The sequence below is a fragment of the Hyperolius riggenbachi genome, chromosome 6 (genome assembly GCF_040937935.1).
Source record: "Hyperolius riggenbachi isolate aHypRig1 chromosome 6, aHypRig1.pri, whole genome shotgun sequence".
NCBI classification, from domain to species: domain Eukaryota; kingdom Metazoa; phylum Chordata; class Amphibia; order Anura; family Hyperoliidae; genus Hyperolius; species Hyperolius riggenbachi.
The window spans coordinates 115764629-115784358 of NC_090651.1; the positions used below are offsets into that span (position 1 = coordinate 115764629).

At 41.6% G+C, this 19730-nt stretch overlaps 1 protein-coding gene across 5 annotated transcripts in view; it reads left to right on the forward strand.

The window, feature by feature from the left end:
• The window catches only part of TGFBR3 (transforming growth factor beta receptor 3), a 336698-nt gene that overhangs the window by 202653 nt on the left and 114315 nt on the right, over window positions 1–19730 (forward strand). For all 5 annotated transcript variants that reach the window (XM_068239808.1, XM_068239810.1, XM_068239811.1 and 2 more), the window contains exon 4: window positions 6038–6175. In XM_068239808.1, coding sequence (XP_068095909.1) covers window positions 6038–6175 — 138 coding nt within the window. The remainder of the gene's footprint in view (window positions 1–6037; window positions 6176–19730) is intronic.

Below are 19730 nucleotides of genomic sequence, written 5' to 3' on the forward strand. Positions count from 1 at the left end.
TATACAGTGGCGGGTCCACTGAACAGAACAGGTATACAGTGGCGGGTCCACTGAACAGAACAGGTATACAGTGGCGGGTTCACAGAACAGGTATGCAGTGGCAGGATCACTGAACACAATAGGTATGCAGTGGCGTGTTCACTAAACAGGTATACAGTGGCGGGTCCACTGAACAGAACAGGTATACAGTGGCGGGTTCACTGAACAGGTATACAGTGGCGGGTCCACTGAACAGAACAGGTATACAGTGGCGGGTTCACAGAACAGGTATGCAGTGGCAGGTTCACTGAACACAACAGGTATGCAGTGGCGGGTTCACTGAACAGGTATACAGTGGCGGGTCCACTGAACAGAACAGGTATACAGTGGCGGGTCCACTGAACAGAACAGGTATACAGTGGCGGGTCCACTGAACAGAACAGGTATACAGTGGCGGGTTCACAGAACAGGTATACAGTGGCGGGTCCACTGAACAGAACAGGTATACAGTGGCGGGTTCACAGAACAGGTATGCAGTGGCAGGATCACTGAACAGGTATGCAGTGGCAGGATCACTGAACAGGTATGGAGTGGCAGGATCACAGTACAGGTATGCAGTGGGCTGAGGGCTCACTGAACAGAACAGGTATGCAGTGGCAGGATCACTGAACAGGTATGGAGTGGCAGGATCACAGTACAGGTATGCAGTGGGCTGAGGGCTCACTGAACAGAACAGGTATGCAGTGGCAGGATCACTGAACAGGTATGCAGTGGCAGGATCACAGTACAGGTATGCAGTGGGCTGAGGGCTCACTGAACAGAACAGGTATGCAGCCAGGAAGAAGTTAAGCCTAACTAATCTTTCCCTATGAGAGACAGTCTGCAGCAGCTCGCCCTACTCTCACTAATGCAGGCACACGAGTGGCCGTAATGGCCGCCGCTGCCTGCCTTATATAAGGGGGGGGGGGGTGGGGCTCCAGGGGCTAGTGTAGCCTAATTGGCTACACTGGGCCTGCTGACTGTGATGTAGAGGGTCAAAGTTGACCCTCAGTGCATTATGGGGCGAACCGAACTTCTTCCGCAAAAGGTTCGCGTGCGGTACCCGCACGCGAACCACCTACGTTCACCGGCGAACCGTTCGGCCCAACTCTAATCATTTCTGATGTTGAAACCAGGATAATAATTTACTACATTCTATTATAAGTCATGACGGTGCCTCTTTCAGTTCTACATAGAAAATTAATGTAACATTTTGTAGAACACAAGTAAAGTGTCCAGTCAAAGCTTCCTTATTTTTCTTTGGATAAGTGTATTAACTGGGGCACTGTGTCTTTGGCACGTTGTTGAATTCCTCTTTAAGGTTAATATTACAGTAACTCAAAATATGTGCTCACTAAAAATACATTTCAGTTTCCTTTTAAACATCTTGTAGTTTACATAGGAGGTAGTAGAGCTTAGGTAACACAAACACGTGTTCTGTGGTAAAACTATATATTTATTATGATTATTATTTCTATTTTTATGCTGTTGGTATGTGTGTTGTTTCATATAAACTTGCTGCAATGGCAGCAGTCACCACAAGAGTAAAGTTACACTATCAAGCAGCAAATGGTGGGACCACACGGGAGGAATCAGTGCCACTCAGCTGTCTCTCTGCTGTGTGCCATCTGCTGCCTAGGCCCATTCTTGGCATGAATATTGGAGCCACAGTTACGTGATGTCTACTTTTTGTGGTGTTCCAGTAACATTTTCTGAGCATTGTAAATGCTGACATATTACCATGTTCCGGAGCATGGCAGGAATCCCAAGACACTATGAAATTCTGATTATTAAAAGGGCAGGGAATGGTAAAAGGTTAAAGCTTTTAGCCTTCCAGATCAAAGACATGTGTGAGTTTTCTAGTATTTTATGAGCCTGTGGCATGTTCAAGTGTAGAGGCTGGCATGCCCAATTCAGTGCCAAGAAGGTTATTTATGATCAAATAATATGAGGTAAATTGGACCAAAGCACTATGATAAGCTTATCAGCCTTGAATATTTAGAACAAACATCTCATTAGATTTAGTTTCATAGCAACCTGCACATTGCTTATCTATAGAGAAGAGCAGCAACCCCCCCCCCCCCCCCCCCCCCCAAAAAAAACTATTTGTGTTTTCCAAATCAGCTATTGTATTTTTTTTTTTTTTAATGGACCCAAAATCTTGCACAGCACTCAATGAATATTCATTCATTCATATTAAGCAAAATTAAGCAAAATGTGACCAAATAACACATCAATTGCCCAGAAATGGTTTAGAGATCATCATAAGGTATCCAGCAAACTATCTCTGGTCTTACTAAAAATGATCTTCCATCATTGAACTAAATACAGATTTTCTTTGATTGTTTAGGATAAAGCATTCACCAAAGAGTACTGTGCCCATCTGCATAGCCATTACAGCCCTTTAGGACTGGATTTCCACACCCGAGATCTAGGCTGAAAATCTGAAGTGTGTACAGGTCTCCCCTAATATCAGTGGCCTCCATTGTAGCAATCTGATGGAATAGATCTTACCCAACCACTGTTTCCTTGTTAATCTTTACCCTTTATCTCTCTGCAGAACAGTGCGCTGAGCATTGTGTCTTTTTCCTAAATCACCCGAAATGATAAGGAATGTTTCTTTTGTTCTTTTGGGTGATAATTCCCTGGAAATGTTTACATAGCTTACCTTGCTTTCCTTTTCACAACCATCATTTCCTGTAGTGTAAAGCCTTTTAAACACGCTTGATGGGTCTCAGTCAAGCTGGCTAGTTGGGGCCACCTCTGCCAAGAATCAAGGTGTTTATAGCAGCGTGCGATACCCCTAGATGAGTTGGCAAGCAATCAACCTGGCTGATCGCAGGCAAAGGGCATTATTCTCGTACTCTTCCCGCCCACATCATCATGCGCCACACTGACATCCCTCGTCCATACAACAAACCATGTCAGTGGCCATCAGGCTAGCAATGTATCTGTGCAGAACTTGGGCCCAAACAGTCAACCAAGGGATCGAGTCCCGATCCTTGCGAGTAACAGTCCTCATACATGCGTACAATACTTTATATCACCTAGGTAATGGCTGCAAACACTTCCCAGATAATACCATGTGATATGTTTTACCGTAATCCAGACCAGTTCTGCAGAATCACTTATGATCTTCGGTTTTATTCAGTTTGGAGATGTGGTAATTAGGCTTATGAGACATTTGGGTCAAGTAGCACCATTTGGTTACTTTAGATAAAAGGCTGACTGAAGTATGCCTAGACAGTGTAAGAAACACAAACATTGCCCTTTGCACTGAGGCTGCTTTATAGACAGGCGCAAACATGGAGCAGTTGCCTGAAGAAAGAGTGCTTTAATTTCATGATAAATCTGGATTAATGGCAACTGCTCCAGTTCTATTTTGGTATTCTTTTAAATAAATTAGCTCACTCTTAGTCGCCGTATGTTTTTGTACAAAACTGCATACCATGTTAATGGTTTTTAAATTAACGATAATCTGTAAAATAATATTATTATGAACATACACATACATCTAGAGAGATGATTGCAGGCCAACATCAAACCAACAAACATTGTTTCGGGTAATACCTGTAATGTCTAATTGTTTATGGTTTTTAATTCTCTGTATGTTACATTCACTTTTGTATGGTTCTGATCCAGTTTGGTATCATGCCTAAAGAAGAAACTGAACCTTTTGAAAGCTTGCAATAAAGGATGAAGTTAGTCATTTAAGGTTTTACCCAAATCAACTGTTGTTGCTTTCATGTCGGCATATCTGCACCACAACAATGCCTGACCATACTTCACTTGCAGAAGAAATGAGGTTGCTGATAAGCCCAGTTTCCTGGAATCATTTTTAAAATTCACTGTCAGTTTTAAAAATAAAAATAATTGCCTGCTGCAAAGTTACTATTGATTAATAATGAAGGACAAAATTATCTTATCTAAGATTTATTTCTACATATTTAACCTTTAAATGTGTTTACTAGCAGAGGCATATCAAAACCTTATGGGGCCCTATGACAAAATTTGATGGTATGGCTTCTGACCACAGGCACAGTGCATTGAACAGTTGCACCTTGTCCTGTAAATATGAGTCAATACAGCAGTGTACACTGATATACTATGTACAACACTCCTACCCATGCACGTATAGGTAAACCACCTGCAGGAAACCTCTGCTGGGCAGTGAACCACAGGGGCGTAACAAGAGTGGAGCAGCACCTGCGATCGCGAGGGGGGCCCAGAGCTGTTGGGCGCCCCAACTGCTAATCTTCCTTCCCTCCAATACAAGGGACTATATACTTTAGATTAGGTGCTTTTGTGGGTATACTTGTTATGGGTGTGAAGATCAGGATGGCCACACTTGTTTTATGACCTTTGTGAGATGGGCCTCACGAACGTGAAGGGCACCAAGGGAAAGCATGGGAAGGACCCCCTGAAAGTTTCGCTGTGGGGCCTTATGAACTGTAGTTACACTACTGGTGGACCACCAAACATCTGTTATGGTGGCCACTAATGATCCAATCTTTTTCATCCAATCTTACCATTTCTATGTAATATAAGGTAACTGCCTGAAGTATCCATTCAGTATATTCACTCAATTTACCCTTGTACTACATAGATCTGGTAAGATTGGATGAAAAAGGTTGGATCATTAGTGGCCACCATTAGAATAACCACTTGTCTACAGAATCTTGTGAGCGGTGCCGTCCTGCCTATGATGCCAACTGTCGCATGTGCCTCAGGCAGCATGAGCACTGAGGCGGCATCTCGCCCCCTCCCTGCAGCCGCCGATTGTGTTACCTAATCGTCGGCTGCTTTCTCTACAGCCGCCATCCATGCCGCTGCTTAGACCTCACATCAGTGCGACCCACCCGCTGCTCCGCCGCGCAGTGTACGGAAGAGAGACTCCCATAGCAGCGCATATACGCGCTGCTACGGAAGCACCAGCTAGTGGCGGGCAGGCTGCTCCGATGGTAGGTCTGAATAGCAGAGCAGCGGGCAGGTCGCACTGATGCAAGGTCTGAGCGGCGGCATGGATGGGGGCTGTAGAGAAAACGGCTGCCGATAAAGTAACAGAATCGGTGGCGACTATACCTGACTACCCTATACAGGGGGCACCTTCGGGTGCTGGGCGATCATTCCAAATGGGGGGGGGGATCCTTACAAGTTTGCCTCAGGCAGCAAAGTCTAGAACCGACCCTGCCAGTGAGGCCACTTCTTGCAAGGAAGGAACTCAGCAGTATTCATTTAGAGTGCTCAGGAGAAATGCTGAAATTCTCAAGACAACTTGCCTGCAGGCTGTGCACATGTCACAGCTCTGCTGTTTAACGTTAGTGTAATGTTCCTGTCACAGGAAGTAGGTTGGCGATAAACTGGACCCCAAATACTCATAAGTGAAGGTGAGATGGTGTCTGGCCATTTGCAAAGAAATGTGTTATGAAGGGGACAATAGGGTTATGAGTTTCAACTAGATCCTTTAGTAACTGGCAGTCAGTGGAGGGATTGGCAAAATGCAGCTTTTTAGATGCAGTTATATACTGTAAGTTGCCCTTTCTATCTTGAGATATAGTTTACACAGTGAATCAACGTAACCTTTTTTCGCGACTGGCAACTTTTTTTTTTACAATGAATGATCGCTTCGCTAATTCACAAGTGTGGATATGTTCTCACCATTACACACAATCGATTTTGAAATGTGCATCGCAGAGGATCGCTCTGATCCCCGTAAACTCCAGTTCAAAGTGCTGCAAACGCGTCACACCCATCGTGTACCGTCGTGCGTTACTGTAGCAGAAGATGGATTGGGGAACTACTGTTTGTCGAGTCGCTGTAGTCACCGTAGGTTCCTCAATCCATCTTCTGCTAGTCTTGTGGTGGGTACTCAGCTTAAGACCTAAAGTTTCTAGCTGACTGCACTGGATATACAGTACATTATCAAGGTCTGTTTGTGTTTTCAGAGCAGTAGTACCAGTGTGTGCAGCTCTTCACATGGTTTCATGTCCTAATCTGGTTTCATTTTGTTTATTTACAGGTCACATTGCATCTGACCCCCATCTCAGCAATCCCAGTTCATCAGAAACCTCTGGTGTTCATCTTAAACTCCCCACGGCCTGTGACGTGGGAGCTGAAGGCTGAAAGACTAGCAGCAGGAGTTCAAAGATTCTTCTTTGTGAGTACTGCATGTGAGCGATTGCGAAATTAGCGGAGATGGTATGCAGCTACATATGGAATAAGTATGTTGGGCTGTTTCATCCTGTCGCTGTAACAGAATATACTGATATACAATGTTCCAATGGCTGTAAAAGACATAGGGGTAGAGGAGGGGCCTGTCTCTTCAGCTTTTTAACAACCATGCCTAATAAAAAGTGAACGTTAAAGGACCAGTATTGTGAACATTTTTATAATTTTAAATACATACGTTTACGTAGTATAAGATGCACATCTGTCTTAGACTGCAACGTGCTATAAATTACTTTTTTTCCTGTCACTGTCGCAATAGGTGCTATTAATCTCACAGGATTTAGACTTGTAAATCTCTTAAAGAACAAATGTCACCCATGCTAACCTAAAAATAAAAAACACATACATAAGTAGATAAATACTAGTTTTACTTACATAACAAATGTATTGCACTGTCCACAGTATGATTCCTGTGAATTTTATAAAGGAAAAGCAGAGAATTCTATTCTAGACAGTTCCCATCTTGGTTACCTTAGAATGAAGTTAATCCTGACATCATTTCCTCCCTCGCTCTTTTTTCTCCTCTTGCTAATTGTGTATTTGTTACCCGCCCTCCTCCCAGAGTCTTCAGACACTCCCACTGAGGTCTATACTAGAAAGTGTACTGTCTTATGTCATTAGAAGAAGGGGGAAATAGGGAAGAGGAGGAAAATATATTTTAGATAAAAATACCCCCAGCATGCAACTATGGCAATGGCCAATGGCAGTTAAAGGGCCAGTGCTCCTAAGGTATGTGATAACTTCAAACCATAACAGCAGAAACAGTTTTGAATGCAGGATTAGCATCTGTATTACTTAATACACTAAGACCAGTTGCTGTTGAAATTTGATTTTTATGGTGACAATCCCGCTTTAAACCAAACATGTGAAGGAAAAGTTAGATCCTTACCTCAGTAGAGGGAAACCTCTGGGTCCTCCAGAGGCTTCCATCAGATGCAGGAGAGCTGGCACCTGCACAGTAGCTTGGAGCCATCTGTGCTTGGTGGAAAAAGAAGAGCCTGTGTGGCTCCATGCTACTGTACAGGCACAAGCTTGTGCCTGCACAGTGCTACTACACTCCCGTCAATGAGCTTTGTGGGAGTCCCAGCGCTGGAACAGAGAGATGGAGGGGGACAGGGGAAGCCACTGGATTAGCCAGAGGCTTGCCTCTACTAAAGTCAATATCTAACATTTCCAAGTTTTATAGTCACAGGTGTCCTTTAATTAGGCAATCTCTTTATGGGGATTCTCCAAGCTTCCTCTAATCCTTTGAAATGCACCTATGCAAAGATAGCATATTCATTTTTAAAAAAAATTTCGTCAGTTGTTCCCCATTGTAAAGTCTTTCCTCAACCTAATTTACCTTACATTCTTAATTTTATCACAGGTGGCATTATCTTTAGTGCTTGCAAAGTACATCACTGTTTGGCTGGTGTTTGTTCCGAAGTAAGCAGACATAACACCTGGTCTCCTAGAGTGCAGAGTGGGAGGAGACAGCTGCATAACTAAATAGCTTAGGCTAAACATCGCTGGGAGGGCAAGGTTACATAGCAATATACAGCAATATATAGGTACAGGAAGTGTTACTGATGCTGAAACCAGGATAATTAGTGTAAAATGTGGGTATCCCGAATAATGAAGTGCATTGAACTGTATGTCTTTAAAGAGACTCTGTAACACAATTTTCAGCCTTATTTCTTCTATCCTATAAGTTCCTTTACCTGTTCTAATGTGGTCTGTCTTAGTGCAGCCTTTCCTAGTTGCACAGTGGCTGTATTATCTCTGTTATATAATCTAATCTTCTTTCCTTTGACGGCTTTGTCGGGCTCAGGCACTCAGGCAGGAATGTGCTGCTCTGCTTGTGATAGGAAGAAGCTATACACACCCTCTTCACGCCCCCCTGCAGGCTCTGTATGAGTCACAGACTGAGCTTCTCTCAGCCGATCACATGCTGGTTAGCAGCCATGTCTTTTGTTTGTAAACACTGTCTAAAACTGGCAATTACAAGCCAGGATTGCAGCAGGGAGTGGCAGAAACAGCACAGAGGGGCCCACAAGAACATAATGAATAGAATGGTATGCTTTTTATTGTAAGAATTTTAGAGTACAGATTATCTTTAAAGTTCCAATTTTAACACATTAACAGCTTCAATAGAGTTATCTCCTTTGAGATAAGTTCACTGCTTTTGACCTCAGTCAGCAGAACTCATTGTGCTGTAAATTCTTTCGACGCTTTTATTTCTCTTCCTAGCAGAAAATATAGAAACTGAAAACAGAAGTTTGTTATTGTCTCACACTGACCCTTAGTGACAAATGGCCATAAATACACATTACAGCAGTACTGATTAGAAGCCACGAAAGTAACACATAAGAAATACAAAAATGTGCTAAAATTAAATAGGCCTGAAGCACTTACAAGCCTCTAAATAAATTGGATGCTAAAGGTTTGATTACATTTTCAAATACCTTATACTGCTGTTAAAACGTGATTTAATGTAAATAATTTGACATCATGGTTACATAGCTTGTAAACTTGAGTTATATTAATTACATTAACCCTGGTCAACATGCTGAATTTTATTAATTGCATTACTCAAGGGTGATACAGTTACTGAACAGGAGTTATATTACCTTTGTTTATTGCGAGGATGATTCGGCCTCTAAAAGGCTTTCAAGGACTCAGGAATAGCTTGCCGTTCTTTATTACAGGGGATAGGATTAGGAAACAAGGTCTTGATCGCTTGGGTATTAAAGACTTCTTAATTAAGCATGCAAGGTGAAGGGGATTTTCATTCAGCACAGGCTGACAGCTGAGTGAAGCTTTTAATTAAATATCCATCGTCGTTCCCTGGTGATGACATTATGGCTTGATGTTCTGTGCTTCAGTTTATTGGTCAGAGCAATGCCTTTCTTTCATAAACCTGTCGCTGCTATTTTATCATATTAACTAGTATTGGTCGTCAAGAATGTCAGGGACTTATTACAGCAGCTCATAAACATGTCACGGTTCTCCCAACTGACATTGTCTTGCCACAGGTAACCCTGACATTTCCCTCAATCAGCGTCTGTGTAATGTAATCTGCGACCACAGATATTCTGCTAAAGCTATTATGTGATTGTTATTACTTGCAAGCGATGGAAGGGGGGATTAGGGATTACAGGTGTCTGTCCACCCTCCCCAGATGAACGTTTTAAGCATGATAGTGAATTGTTCAATCCAGTGTAGAAATTTAAAACCACAGCCACTCTAAAGTGGCACTGCAGCCAAATTCCCCCCCCCCCCCCTAAAAAGACTAAAAGACGGGAAACTTTGAAAGAGGAAGAGGTGTCAGCCCTTATCTCAGAAAGCAGAAACTGCTTGGTCAGTCATTTCAGAAATGACATGAACCAAATTCTGTTTATGTTTAGTCATTTTGTTGTGTCTTTGTGAACTCCAGGTTATGCCAGGAGGTCAGCCATTGCTTTTTTTTTTTTGGGTCCTTGTACAGATATGTTCTTGACAAACTATCTTTGCATCTGCCACTGCCTTTCACTTCTTCCTCCAGCTTTTCCCAGAGGTCTTTTCTAGTGAATTTTGTCTTCACATTATGTGGTCAACACATTTGACATTTAATTGTAACAGAAGTCCTTCTAGTGAGCAGTCTAGTCTTATTTATTTTAGTACTGTACTGACTGATAAAGTCATTTCGCAAGCAAGGGAATTTTGAATAGTTATCATCAACATCAAAATGTCAAAGGCTTATTTTTTTCCCCCCACGTATAGCCTTATTGATAGTCAAACTCTCACAACCAAAGGTTCCTACTTAAAGAAACTACAGCCTCACCCAATGCGGAGTACCCTTTCTGCAGCTTTCTGTATGTATGTGTGGAAGGGAGTTGATGCATAGTTAGTTTAAATATCTCTACACTTCATGGATCCAAAAGCAGAAAGTATTGACTGTCACAAACCATCTGTACATTTAGGGAGAATCAGTAAAAACAGGCCTTTTTAGCCTCATCCGGAAAGTTTAACAAAGCAGTTAAAGCAATACTATGCCAGGAAAAAATAACTCATTTATAAGTAGATAAGTATTTGCTCTACTTACATAACAGATGTATTGTACTGTCCATGTTTTGATTTCAGTGAATTTTATATAGTAAATAAAGAGAATTCTGTTGCTAGCATTTGCCATCTTAATTCCCTCTGACTGAAGCCAATACTGATGTCATTTCCTCCCTTACTTTTTTTTTTTTTTGCTCCTAAAATCTCTGTCATAGTTAGCTTGCTTTTAAACACATGAGAGCACAGGCATAGAGATCGTATTTCAGCTTCGCACTGAACTGCACTCAGCCAATCAGTGAGGAGCAGGAATGTGGGAAGGGATGACAAGCTTCACTATTTCACTCTCTTTGGCGATGGCGAGAATAGAACCAGTCTGACTGATATAAGATTTATTACAGCAGAAACATTTCTGAATAGATTATGCAGGGTGAGGTTCCAGGCTACACAATGAACACAGAACAGTGGATAAATTGAATTTGATTTAGTGGCTGGAAATCCCTTTTTAACTAAAAGTTGATGTCCATAAATGTTCTCATCTTCTCTCCTTGCTAAGTTCAGCATATGCTATAATGAAGGGTGCTCTTAACCGGGGGTATTGTATTGAAAGTAACACTCATTTGTTGTATTCTAATGTAGGACGCACTGATGAGAGGTATTATAATGACAGGGACAGAGAATTGCCATGGGGTAAAAAAAAAGTTTGGACTTTGTGTTCTGCTTAGTGCAACGTGGCAGTCGGATCACATTTTTTTTGTTTTGTTACAAAAGCACTGGGAATTTGGTCAGAATTGGTGGCAATATGAAGGCAGTAAGTTATCAAAAATACTGGTGGAAATTTTGCAATCATCAGCCAGGAAGCTGAGCATGTCCCATACTTGGACATTCCAATGTGAAGGTTCTAAAGTGAAGGTTCTGCAGCGGCCATCTCTGTCTCCTGACTTCAATACCATTTACCCCCTCTAAGTATTTAAAACTGCGGTATGTGAACGTCTAATCGGGGTCATTTGGGTAGTTCAGTGATCTGCAAACTTGGCTCTCTAGCTGTTATGGAACTACAAATCCCGCAATGCATTTGCCTTTATGAATCATGGCTGTGGCTGTCAGACTCTTGCAGTGCATTGTGGGACTTGTAGTTCCTTAACAGCTGGAGAGCCAAGTTTGCAGATCACTGGGGTAGTTTACGTAGTGATTATGATTTAATAAGAGTAAAGACAGTTGTTTGACAATAAATGGATTCATAGTCTCTGAAAAATGGTTAGGGAATCATAAATTCTGCCAGGATATGTAAACTTATGAGCACAACTATAAGACCCTAGGTTACTTAGTTATGCAAAATTCTTCTTCCAGAGGATTCTGGCAGATTAGGCATTATTTGCACTGGTTAAGGGCTCTGCCTCTGACACAGGAGACCAGGGTTCGAATCTCGGCTCTGCCTGTTCAGTAAGCCAGCACTAATTCAGTAGTAGACCTTTGGCAAGTCTCCCTTACACTGCTACTGCCAATAGAGCGCGCCCTAGTGGCTGCTGCTCTGCTCTGGCGCTTTGAGTCCGCAAGGAGAAAAGCGCAATATAAATGTTATTTGTCTTGTCTTTGTCTTGCACTGGCTTTGGAATTCTCAGAAACAAACATTCTGCACAGCTGCAACTGACAGGACTAAATATGTTCCCACCTGTGGTAAATTTAAGAATGCAAAGGTGAGGAATAGAATATATATATATATATATATATATATATATATATTTTTACAATATTTATTTATAAATTATTTAGTCAGTGTTTTCCCACTGCAAAATCTTCCCTGTCTCAGATTGACATGATAACATTTATCACAGGTGGTGACATTTTTAGTCCTGTCATCTTTAATCCTGAGAGTCCAGAAGCCAGTAAAAATTAACTTGGTCTCCCAGAATGCTCGAGGGGTGAAATTCTGCATAGCTAATCAGCCTATGCAAAACATCACTTGGTGAGCTGGGCTACATCATTCAATACAGGACAATATATAAATATAGGAAGCATTTTTGAAACCAGGAAAATGACCATTAAATAAGGTATCCTGAATAATTTACTGCATTCTACTTGATGTCACTACAGAGCGCCTTTAAAAAAGAAAAGAGTCTGCTTATGCAGAGACATTTTGTTAATAATGCAACTGTTGGGGGTGATTGAAAACACCCTACAAGGAAAAAAACACAGAGACAATAGCAGCCCAAATGGTCCAATATGTCACAGTAATTTGAAGAAAATGAGGTGTAAATTATATTCACAAAGGTGTGCTGCAGAGTGGCAACCAACCACTGTAGGCAGGTGGAGATGTATGACCCAGACTTTTCCAGGCAGAGCTGGAGGTGGTCGAACTCTAGTAAAAATCACACAACCCAATTGACCTGAGAGGCGGTTGAAACCACCAGAGATGAAAGAGGGGTAACACCCCTCAAGAAGGAGGGTAAAGGCACAAGGTAGGGGGGAAGAAGCACCCAAATTTGATACAACTTAGTTAAAAATCAATAAAATAGAAAAAGGTGATGTGGCTTACCTCAATGAAGACAAACTCATATATTGAATGAATTTTTATTTTGCACTGGCAACACTTTTCGTGGGTGCATACCCCACTTCCTCAGGCCAAGGGTGCTAATAGCCAGGAGTTAGGCGCCTTTTTTTTCAATTAATACAGTTGAATACAGTTTGATCTCATTTGGGTGCCTTTTCCCCCTATTTTGTTAATAAAGTTTTGGTTCTTGAAAGTTTTAAGTGCTTTGTATTCAAAAATAAGTAAAACAGAATTAAAAAGACGGAGAAGGGAATGAGTTTTCCAAAAAAATCTTTTTGCAGATTCCTGTGGTAATAGAAAAGAATAGGATTCCTGAGTCGAGACATTGCACTCCACCCGCTCTCCCAAATGAATTGGATTACAGCATGGAGTGGGGAAGTGAGCCATCCCAGGCTGCTCTGCACATTGTGGCTTTAGTTTCTAGTGCAAGTTAATAAGTTCATTCTTTGGTATGAATTACATTGTCTGCAGGCCACATACAGATTCTGAAGTACAACACACACACACTAGCTAGAACTGTGCAATACAAATCTATTTGTAAGATTTTAAACGCCAACGCAAAACTTGGATGATTTCTGGAAGGTTTCCATGCTAACTACAGCTAATAAAACGAGAAGCAATCGTGTTTTCTGGCTACATAGTCAGGACAATAACGTTTATTCCAAGGATTCCAACTCAAAATTAATATTTCTACAGACTAACAAAAGAGAATAAACAGTCTAAATTTATTTTTAAAGATACAGTACGTCACTGTATTTATCACTGTATACAATGACTAGATGGTCAGCAGTGTCATTTTAGTTGTGCTTAGTGGTAACCAAAATCTCTTGTTAAGTGGAGCCGGTCTCTTGCACAGCACCCAATAGAAATTTTTCATTCCACATATAAATGCTGTAGAACTCCACTGCTGTGAGTGTTTGTTTAGCTACATCAGAGAGTAATTAGCCTTATTAGTAGCTGTGAATGAGAGCACCATGGCTATGTCTGTACAAGAAAAGACTGATGCTTTAACCCTTTCTGTGCTCCCTGAAATCTAATCCAGGTAAAATTTCATTTTTTTTAATATTTCTGTCATTTGAATTGAAGTCATTTATCCCTGTAAAGGTTATCATGCTGTGTCTAATCTTTTAGAGCAGAGAGGAAGTTCTGAGTTTAAGATCCACTTTAGCAAGTTTCACCCAGCGTGGGGAAGTTAGGGCCGCCACATCGCTGACTACTCAGTACACATGGTAATTAAATGAATCTGCTGCAGCATGCATGGATCTGCTTGCATCTTCTAATCCCCCCCCCCCCCCCACATAGCAAACAGAACCATGGAGGCTAGTGGTGTGTCTATACAGCCTCAGCCCCACTATTTCACTCAAGAGATCAGGACTCCCCGCCAGGTGACAGTCCTTGTGCGTGTGGACAAGGCTTAAAGGACAGGGAAGTTTTGGATCTTTGTCTTGAACCCTCCTTGCTTTCCATTCAGATACAGAATAACTTAATCCTGTTATATTATCCAATTATTATACTATTATACAGTACATGCCACTCAGTGATATTATGTATAATTTACCATTTGTGAATTTTGCATTGTGGTTCTTGTAAATAGCAAACATTTCAAAGAAATGCTAGAAACTTAAAGTGAGCACATGATTGCTGTACTTTGGCTGGAGATGAAACAATACTCAGTGCTGTAAGTAAATACACAATAAAGTACCAAAAGAAAATACATGGGGACATGTGCTTATTTATATCCGGCTGTATGCTTGAGGCCTGAACAGCAGGAGGCTTCATTTCTTCATCCAGTTCCTTTTTTTTTTCCTGCTGTAGAGCATCTACTATTTGGACTTGGAAATGTTTGAACTGCGGGTATTCCTGAAATACTCACAATTTTGTCTTTGTATTTACGGAGATCTCTGGTTTGAACATGGTTTCTGACGTTTCTGATGGAAGAGCAACTGTAACCTTATCAGGAAACATTCTGGGGCTGTAGCGGTTTATTCTGGATCAGGTAATTTGGGTGCAGGGATTGGCAGGCATCTAATAGACCCCCAATGTAAATTAACAGTACTTGTTTGACAGCTATCATCAATAAGCTACAAATAGCGGTTGTCTGGGCACCAGGATTAGTGTTAGGGCCCTTTCACACCAGAGGGCTTTTTCAGCGTTTTAACGCCACGGCCGAAGTTGGCGTTTTCCTAGGTAAAATGAAAGTCCATAGACTTTCATTTTACCTTTCACATCTAACGCTGCGTTTTGGAGCGTTGCGTTTCAACGCTCCCAGGAGCTTTTTTAGGGCTGACCGCGGCGTTTCTCATTACAATTGATACTAATGTATTGGCGTTAAACGCCTTAAAAACGCCTTAAAAACGCCAGCAGCTAAAACGCAGCGTTTTAGCCTTTTACTGCTGCCTGTAGTGTGAAAGAGTCCTTAGGTATAATGAATGGGGGGTTAGTCTTACGCACAACGAAGGGGGGGGGGGGTAGTGTTGTGGCATTAGGTGGGGGTTAGTTTTAGGCACTAGGAGGAGTGTTAGTGTAAGGCACTAGGTGGGGGGTTAGTGTAAGGCATTAGGTGGGGGTTAGTGGTAGGCACTAGAAGGGGGGGTTAGTGTTAGGCATAAGGTGGGGGGTTAGGGTTAGGTATTAAGTGGGGGTTTAGTGTTAGGCACTAGGAGGGGGGTTAGTGTTAGGCACTAGGAGGGGGGTTAGTGTTAGGCACTAGGAGGGGGTTAGTGTTAGGCACTTGGAGGGGGGTTAGTGTTAGGCACTAGGAGGGGGGTTAGTGTTAGGTACTAGGAGGGGAGGGTTTGTGTGAGATGGGGGCCAGGTTAGTTTGTAGTAAAATATTGATAATGTAAATTACCAATATTTACTAGCGGCACTACCAGTCACCCAACTCAAAAGGTGGCAGAGCTACACAAGCTATGACATGCTGAAAAGCTGTGATATACATATAGCTCCGGTGGTATGGAGTGCTTTAGTTACACCACCCTAAGGCCGGTTGCACACCTGATACGAGTGTGCGATGCGGTGCAAGCACTGCATCGCACTGCAGAAATCAGGATCATATGGATAGCGCCGCCCCCGGCTAGTGACGTACTCCCTACTGGGCAGAAAGTACATTTCTGCGATTCTCGTCGGTCTCCGCATGTGCGCCGGCATCGCCCTACACTCCTCTCATGCACACTTACTGCGTCACCCATTGACTTGCATTACTGCATAATCCAAGCGGTAGGCACAGATCATGCAGTAACGCGCTGCAGCCTTTGTGTCAGCATTGCAGTGATTTAGATACTTCTGGTGCACCGTGTCGCATTGTGTGAAGTGTTCTCCATAGACTTGAATGGCCCTTGTGACAGGAAAGAGTAACGCAGTGCGATGCAAAATGCAAGTGTGCAAGTGGCTTTAAGAATACAGTTTTAAGTTTTATCTGCAGCTCATGTCAGAAGATGCAGAGAGGAGCTCCAAATTATGAATATAAAGTACAAGACTTGTCTAAAAACACATCTCCCAATGGTACATCATCACAACTCCGCAGCTGCCATCCAAATCCAACAATGTAAGATTTAATTTCTTCAAGTTCGCAGTGTATTTCATAAACTGACAACATATTGAGCTGCAAATATTCATCAAGCCCATGAAAATGTCTGCATTCATTGTGTGTAGGCAACACATCCACTTTCACATTTACAACAAATGAGACACGCTAATAGATACCATCTGAATAACACTGCAGTGAAGGCTGTTTGGATAGACTTTCCAAAACTCTAGTTATAAAAAAAAGGGCCATATTTATTTTAAGGCAACTCCACAACAACCACGTTGTCAAACTATTTGGATCGTATGTCTTGCCATCTGGAATTGATTGTAATAGTTTGTATTGTGCGCTGCAGGAGAGTAGAGTCTGGTCTGCCCTGTGCTGCTATTCAAGAAGGCACTATAGTCGAGTGAACTTTGTAGTCCGCTTTCTTACTCCATCCTAAACTGAGATCTCGTTAATCTGATACCTTCACCAGCAAGGCAATGCCCTGCTCTGATTCTTGGATTGCTGTCAAATACGTCTGAAAAACAAGTGCCATTTGTTTTCCTGTGCTTAGCGTTTAACGGGAAATCAGAAGGTTATATTTCCAGAATCACTTTTTAAATAGATCCAGATGTGGGCCTGAAGTCCCGCTAGGAGAGGAGTGATGTGTAAGAGAAAATGCATTGCCAGTGTTTAGACTCATAGGAGCTGCGGCGATTAATGTTTCCATCCGACCACGCGGGTTTAGAATAAATGTGCTGAAAGTGGGCAGGAGATGGGGAGGTGTAAATTGCTTATAAAACAGGAACGGAACAACTTATGATCATTAGCTTGATATAAGACAAAGCAGTAAAAGTAATAGAGGTCCTGAGGAGCTGTAATGATTAATATAATTTTTATAAGCAAGATGGATGCTTTTGCTGTTGACAGTTCAGTTGTAAGTTTAGCTAAAACCACGGCGCTCTGTTTAGCTTGTAATGGTGCTGACACTCACAGCCTTCAGGTTTGTTGTGAAATTTCTCTTTCGTGGGGTTTAATCTCAAAAGCAGAATTTAAAAAAAAATCTAATTTTTAAAGTGGTTCTGCCAGGTTCCTCGTAATTCACTTATAACAACAAGTCCAGATGTCATCAAAACAGTTATGTCATAGGATATAGGATGTCAGTGAGGATAAGGGCCAGAAATGTCAGCTTACCCCCCAGAGGCTGAAGGTGAGGAAAGTGGACCTGTCATAATAGTGTTCAATTTAATTCCTGTTCTTTTTGCTGTAGATTCCTATTCAGCCTCAGGCCCTGAGGAAATTGTGAAGACATTCAGCACTTCAGGAAAAGTAACCTTTTAGTTTGGTTGGTGAGTCCACACACAATACAGTTTCGATTGTATGTACAATCAATACAATCTAAGATCTCGTATAGAGTTCTAGTAAGCTGCAACCAATCCGCATTAGCGTGGGAATACACAAATCTAATTCTAGCTAGTCCTGTAGGAAAAAGGGTTCTTTCAACAACCTATCTAGAGATTACAAGATATAACAATATCAATAAAACCGTTATGGTATTGTCCTCTCCGAAAAGCAGGATACTTTGCAGAGATATTCAGAACAAGCGCTTAGACAAACGATTTTTAATCATTTATTTTATAATAACATAATGCATAAAAATGAGAAAAGAAAAATGTTTTTTAAAAGAGTACCTAACAATGATTGATATAGTAAAATAATAGGGATAACATGTGAAGATGATAACTGGATACAGTCTGAGTAGTCTTTAGAATTACCATGTCCTTTAGAATTTGTAAGGTGGAATATTATGACACGGAATATGTTGGCGATTTATAAATCAATAATAATTATAGTGTAGCTATTGGTGAATCCTCGGCCAAACATGTCTCAACGTTTTAACACATTCGTGAGCCAGAATAGGTGAACGAGGTGGGTCTTCTGGCTTCGCTCAACCTGTGGCTGTTCCAGTTATCAACCAATATTAAATCCAGAGAAGTAGGAGCTTGTAAAAACATTGGTAATATGTGCCTACTATATTTTTATAATTATCACTTCATTTTAAAATAGATCTCCATGATTAGCTAAATAAAAGTTGCCCCAGCTGCATCGATTATTGTAATTAATTTGTAAGTACCAAAGCAGACTCACACAATCCCTGCTTCACACACAGATATTTAGTCACTTGGCATGCTGTCACCATCACTTCGCTGAATTGTTGGCCATATGGTCTAAAACAATATCTCAATTCTGAGCTTATGTTATTTAATTTGATGGCTCGATACACCAAAAGTATTTATGGGCATTGAGTGTCCCATCTATAGCTTGTGGGTCCTCTGAAAAGTCGGCCAGTGGCCGCAAAGCACATCCTGCTGCATCAAACAAAATATTACTAATTGAGTTGGAATTAGAGACTGACAACATCTTCAATTTTGTAACCAGATTTATTATACTGATCATATCTAGACCAAGTTCCATCTTGTACCTCTGCATATTATGTGCACTTTCAATGGTCTTATGGTATTGTTACTCCCAGGGCCGTCTTCAGAGAATCACAGGGGGGACTGCTGTAAGGGTCCCTAGTGAATTTGGGGCCCAGCAAACAGAGCCACACATTGGCTGCCCATTAATGTGACGAGAGTTGGCTGTAGGCTCATCCAGGCGTTACCTCAGTCATTTAATGATCAAAGTAATATAAAAGTTAAACAGGGCGCTCTACAGTAGGCAATTAGGACTATCCTCAACCATCAAGTGAACATAGTCAAACATGATAAAACATAATAAAACATAGGAGTGGACATAAGAGTGACCATATCTAAATGACCATATGATAATGTCCCTGATGTTGAAGTCAAATAACAGTCCACAGGTTACTTCCTCCAGACTTGTTTAGTCCATAGGTGATTTCCAACAGTTCCTGAGTATTATAGTAACGGTATACGCTCACCAGATTCCACAGCTGCCCTTCTCAGGATCAGCAAAACACGCTTCTGGTCAAGCCAGTATTCTCTCGATGTCCCAGCCTTTTCCTCCTCAGTAAGCCATGCAGACATAAGAGATAAAAAGCTCCAATAGTGTAATACTGTATGCTTTAGATCTACTCCAATGCACAAGTTCTCCCAAAAAAATATATAATATCAGCACCCTGTGCTTCACTGTGCTCCACCACCAGATGATCAATAAAGCCTCTCACCACATGAACTGGCTGACCCAGCACAGACCAGCATCAATCACTTTTGCCGCTTGCATCAAGCTTATATTCTCGTTGACAGCCTTCCTGGAACTCAAATAGGGCCATACATAGTGTAAAATCTTCTTTTATTAAAATGATGTAGTTTAGTGGGAGAGAAGCCCTAGCCTATCATGAGCCTGTTTTCTGTGAGGGGGGTGGAGCGTAAGTATTCTCAG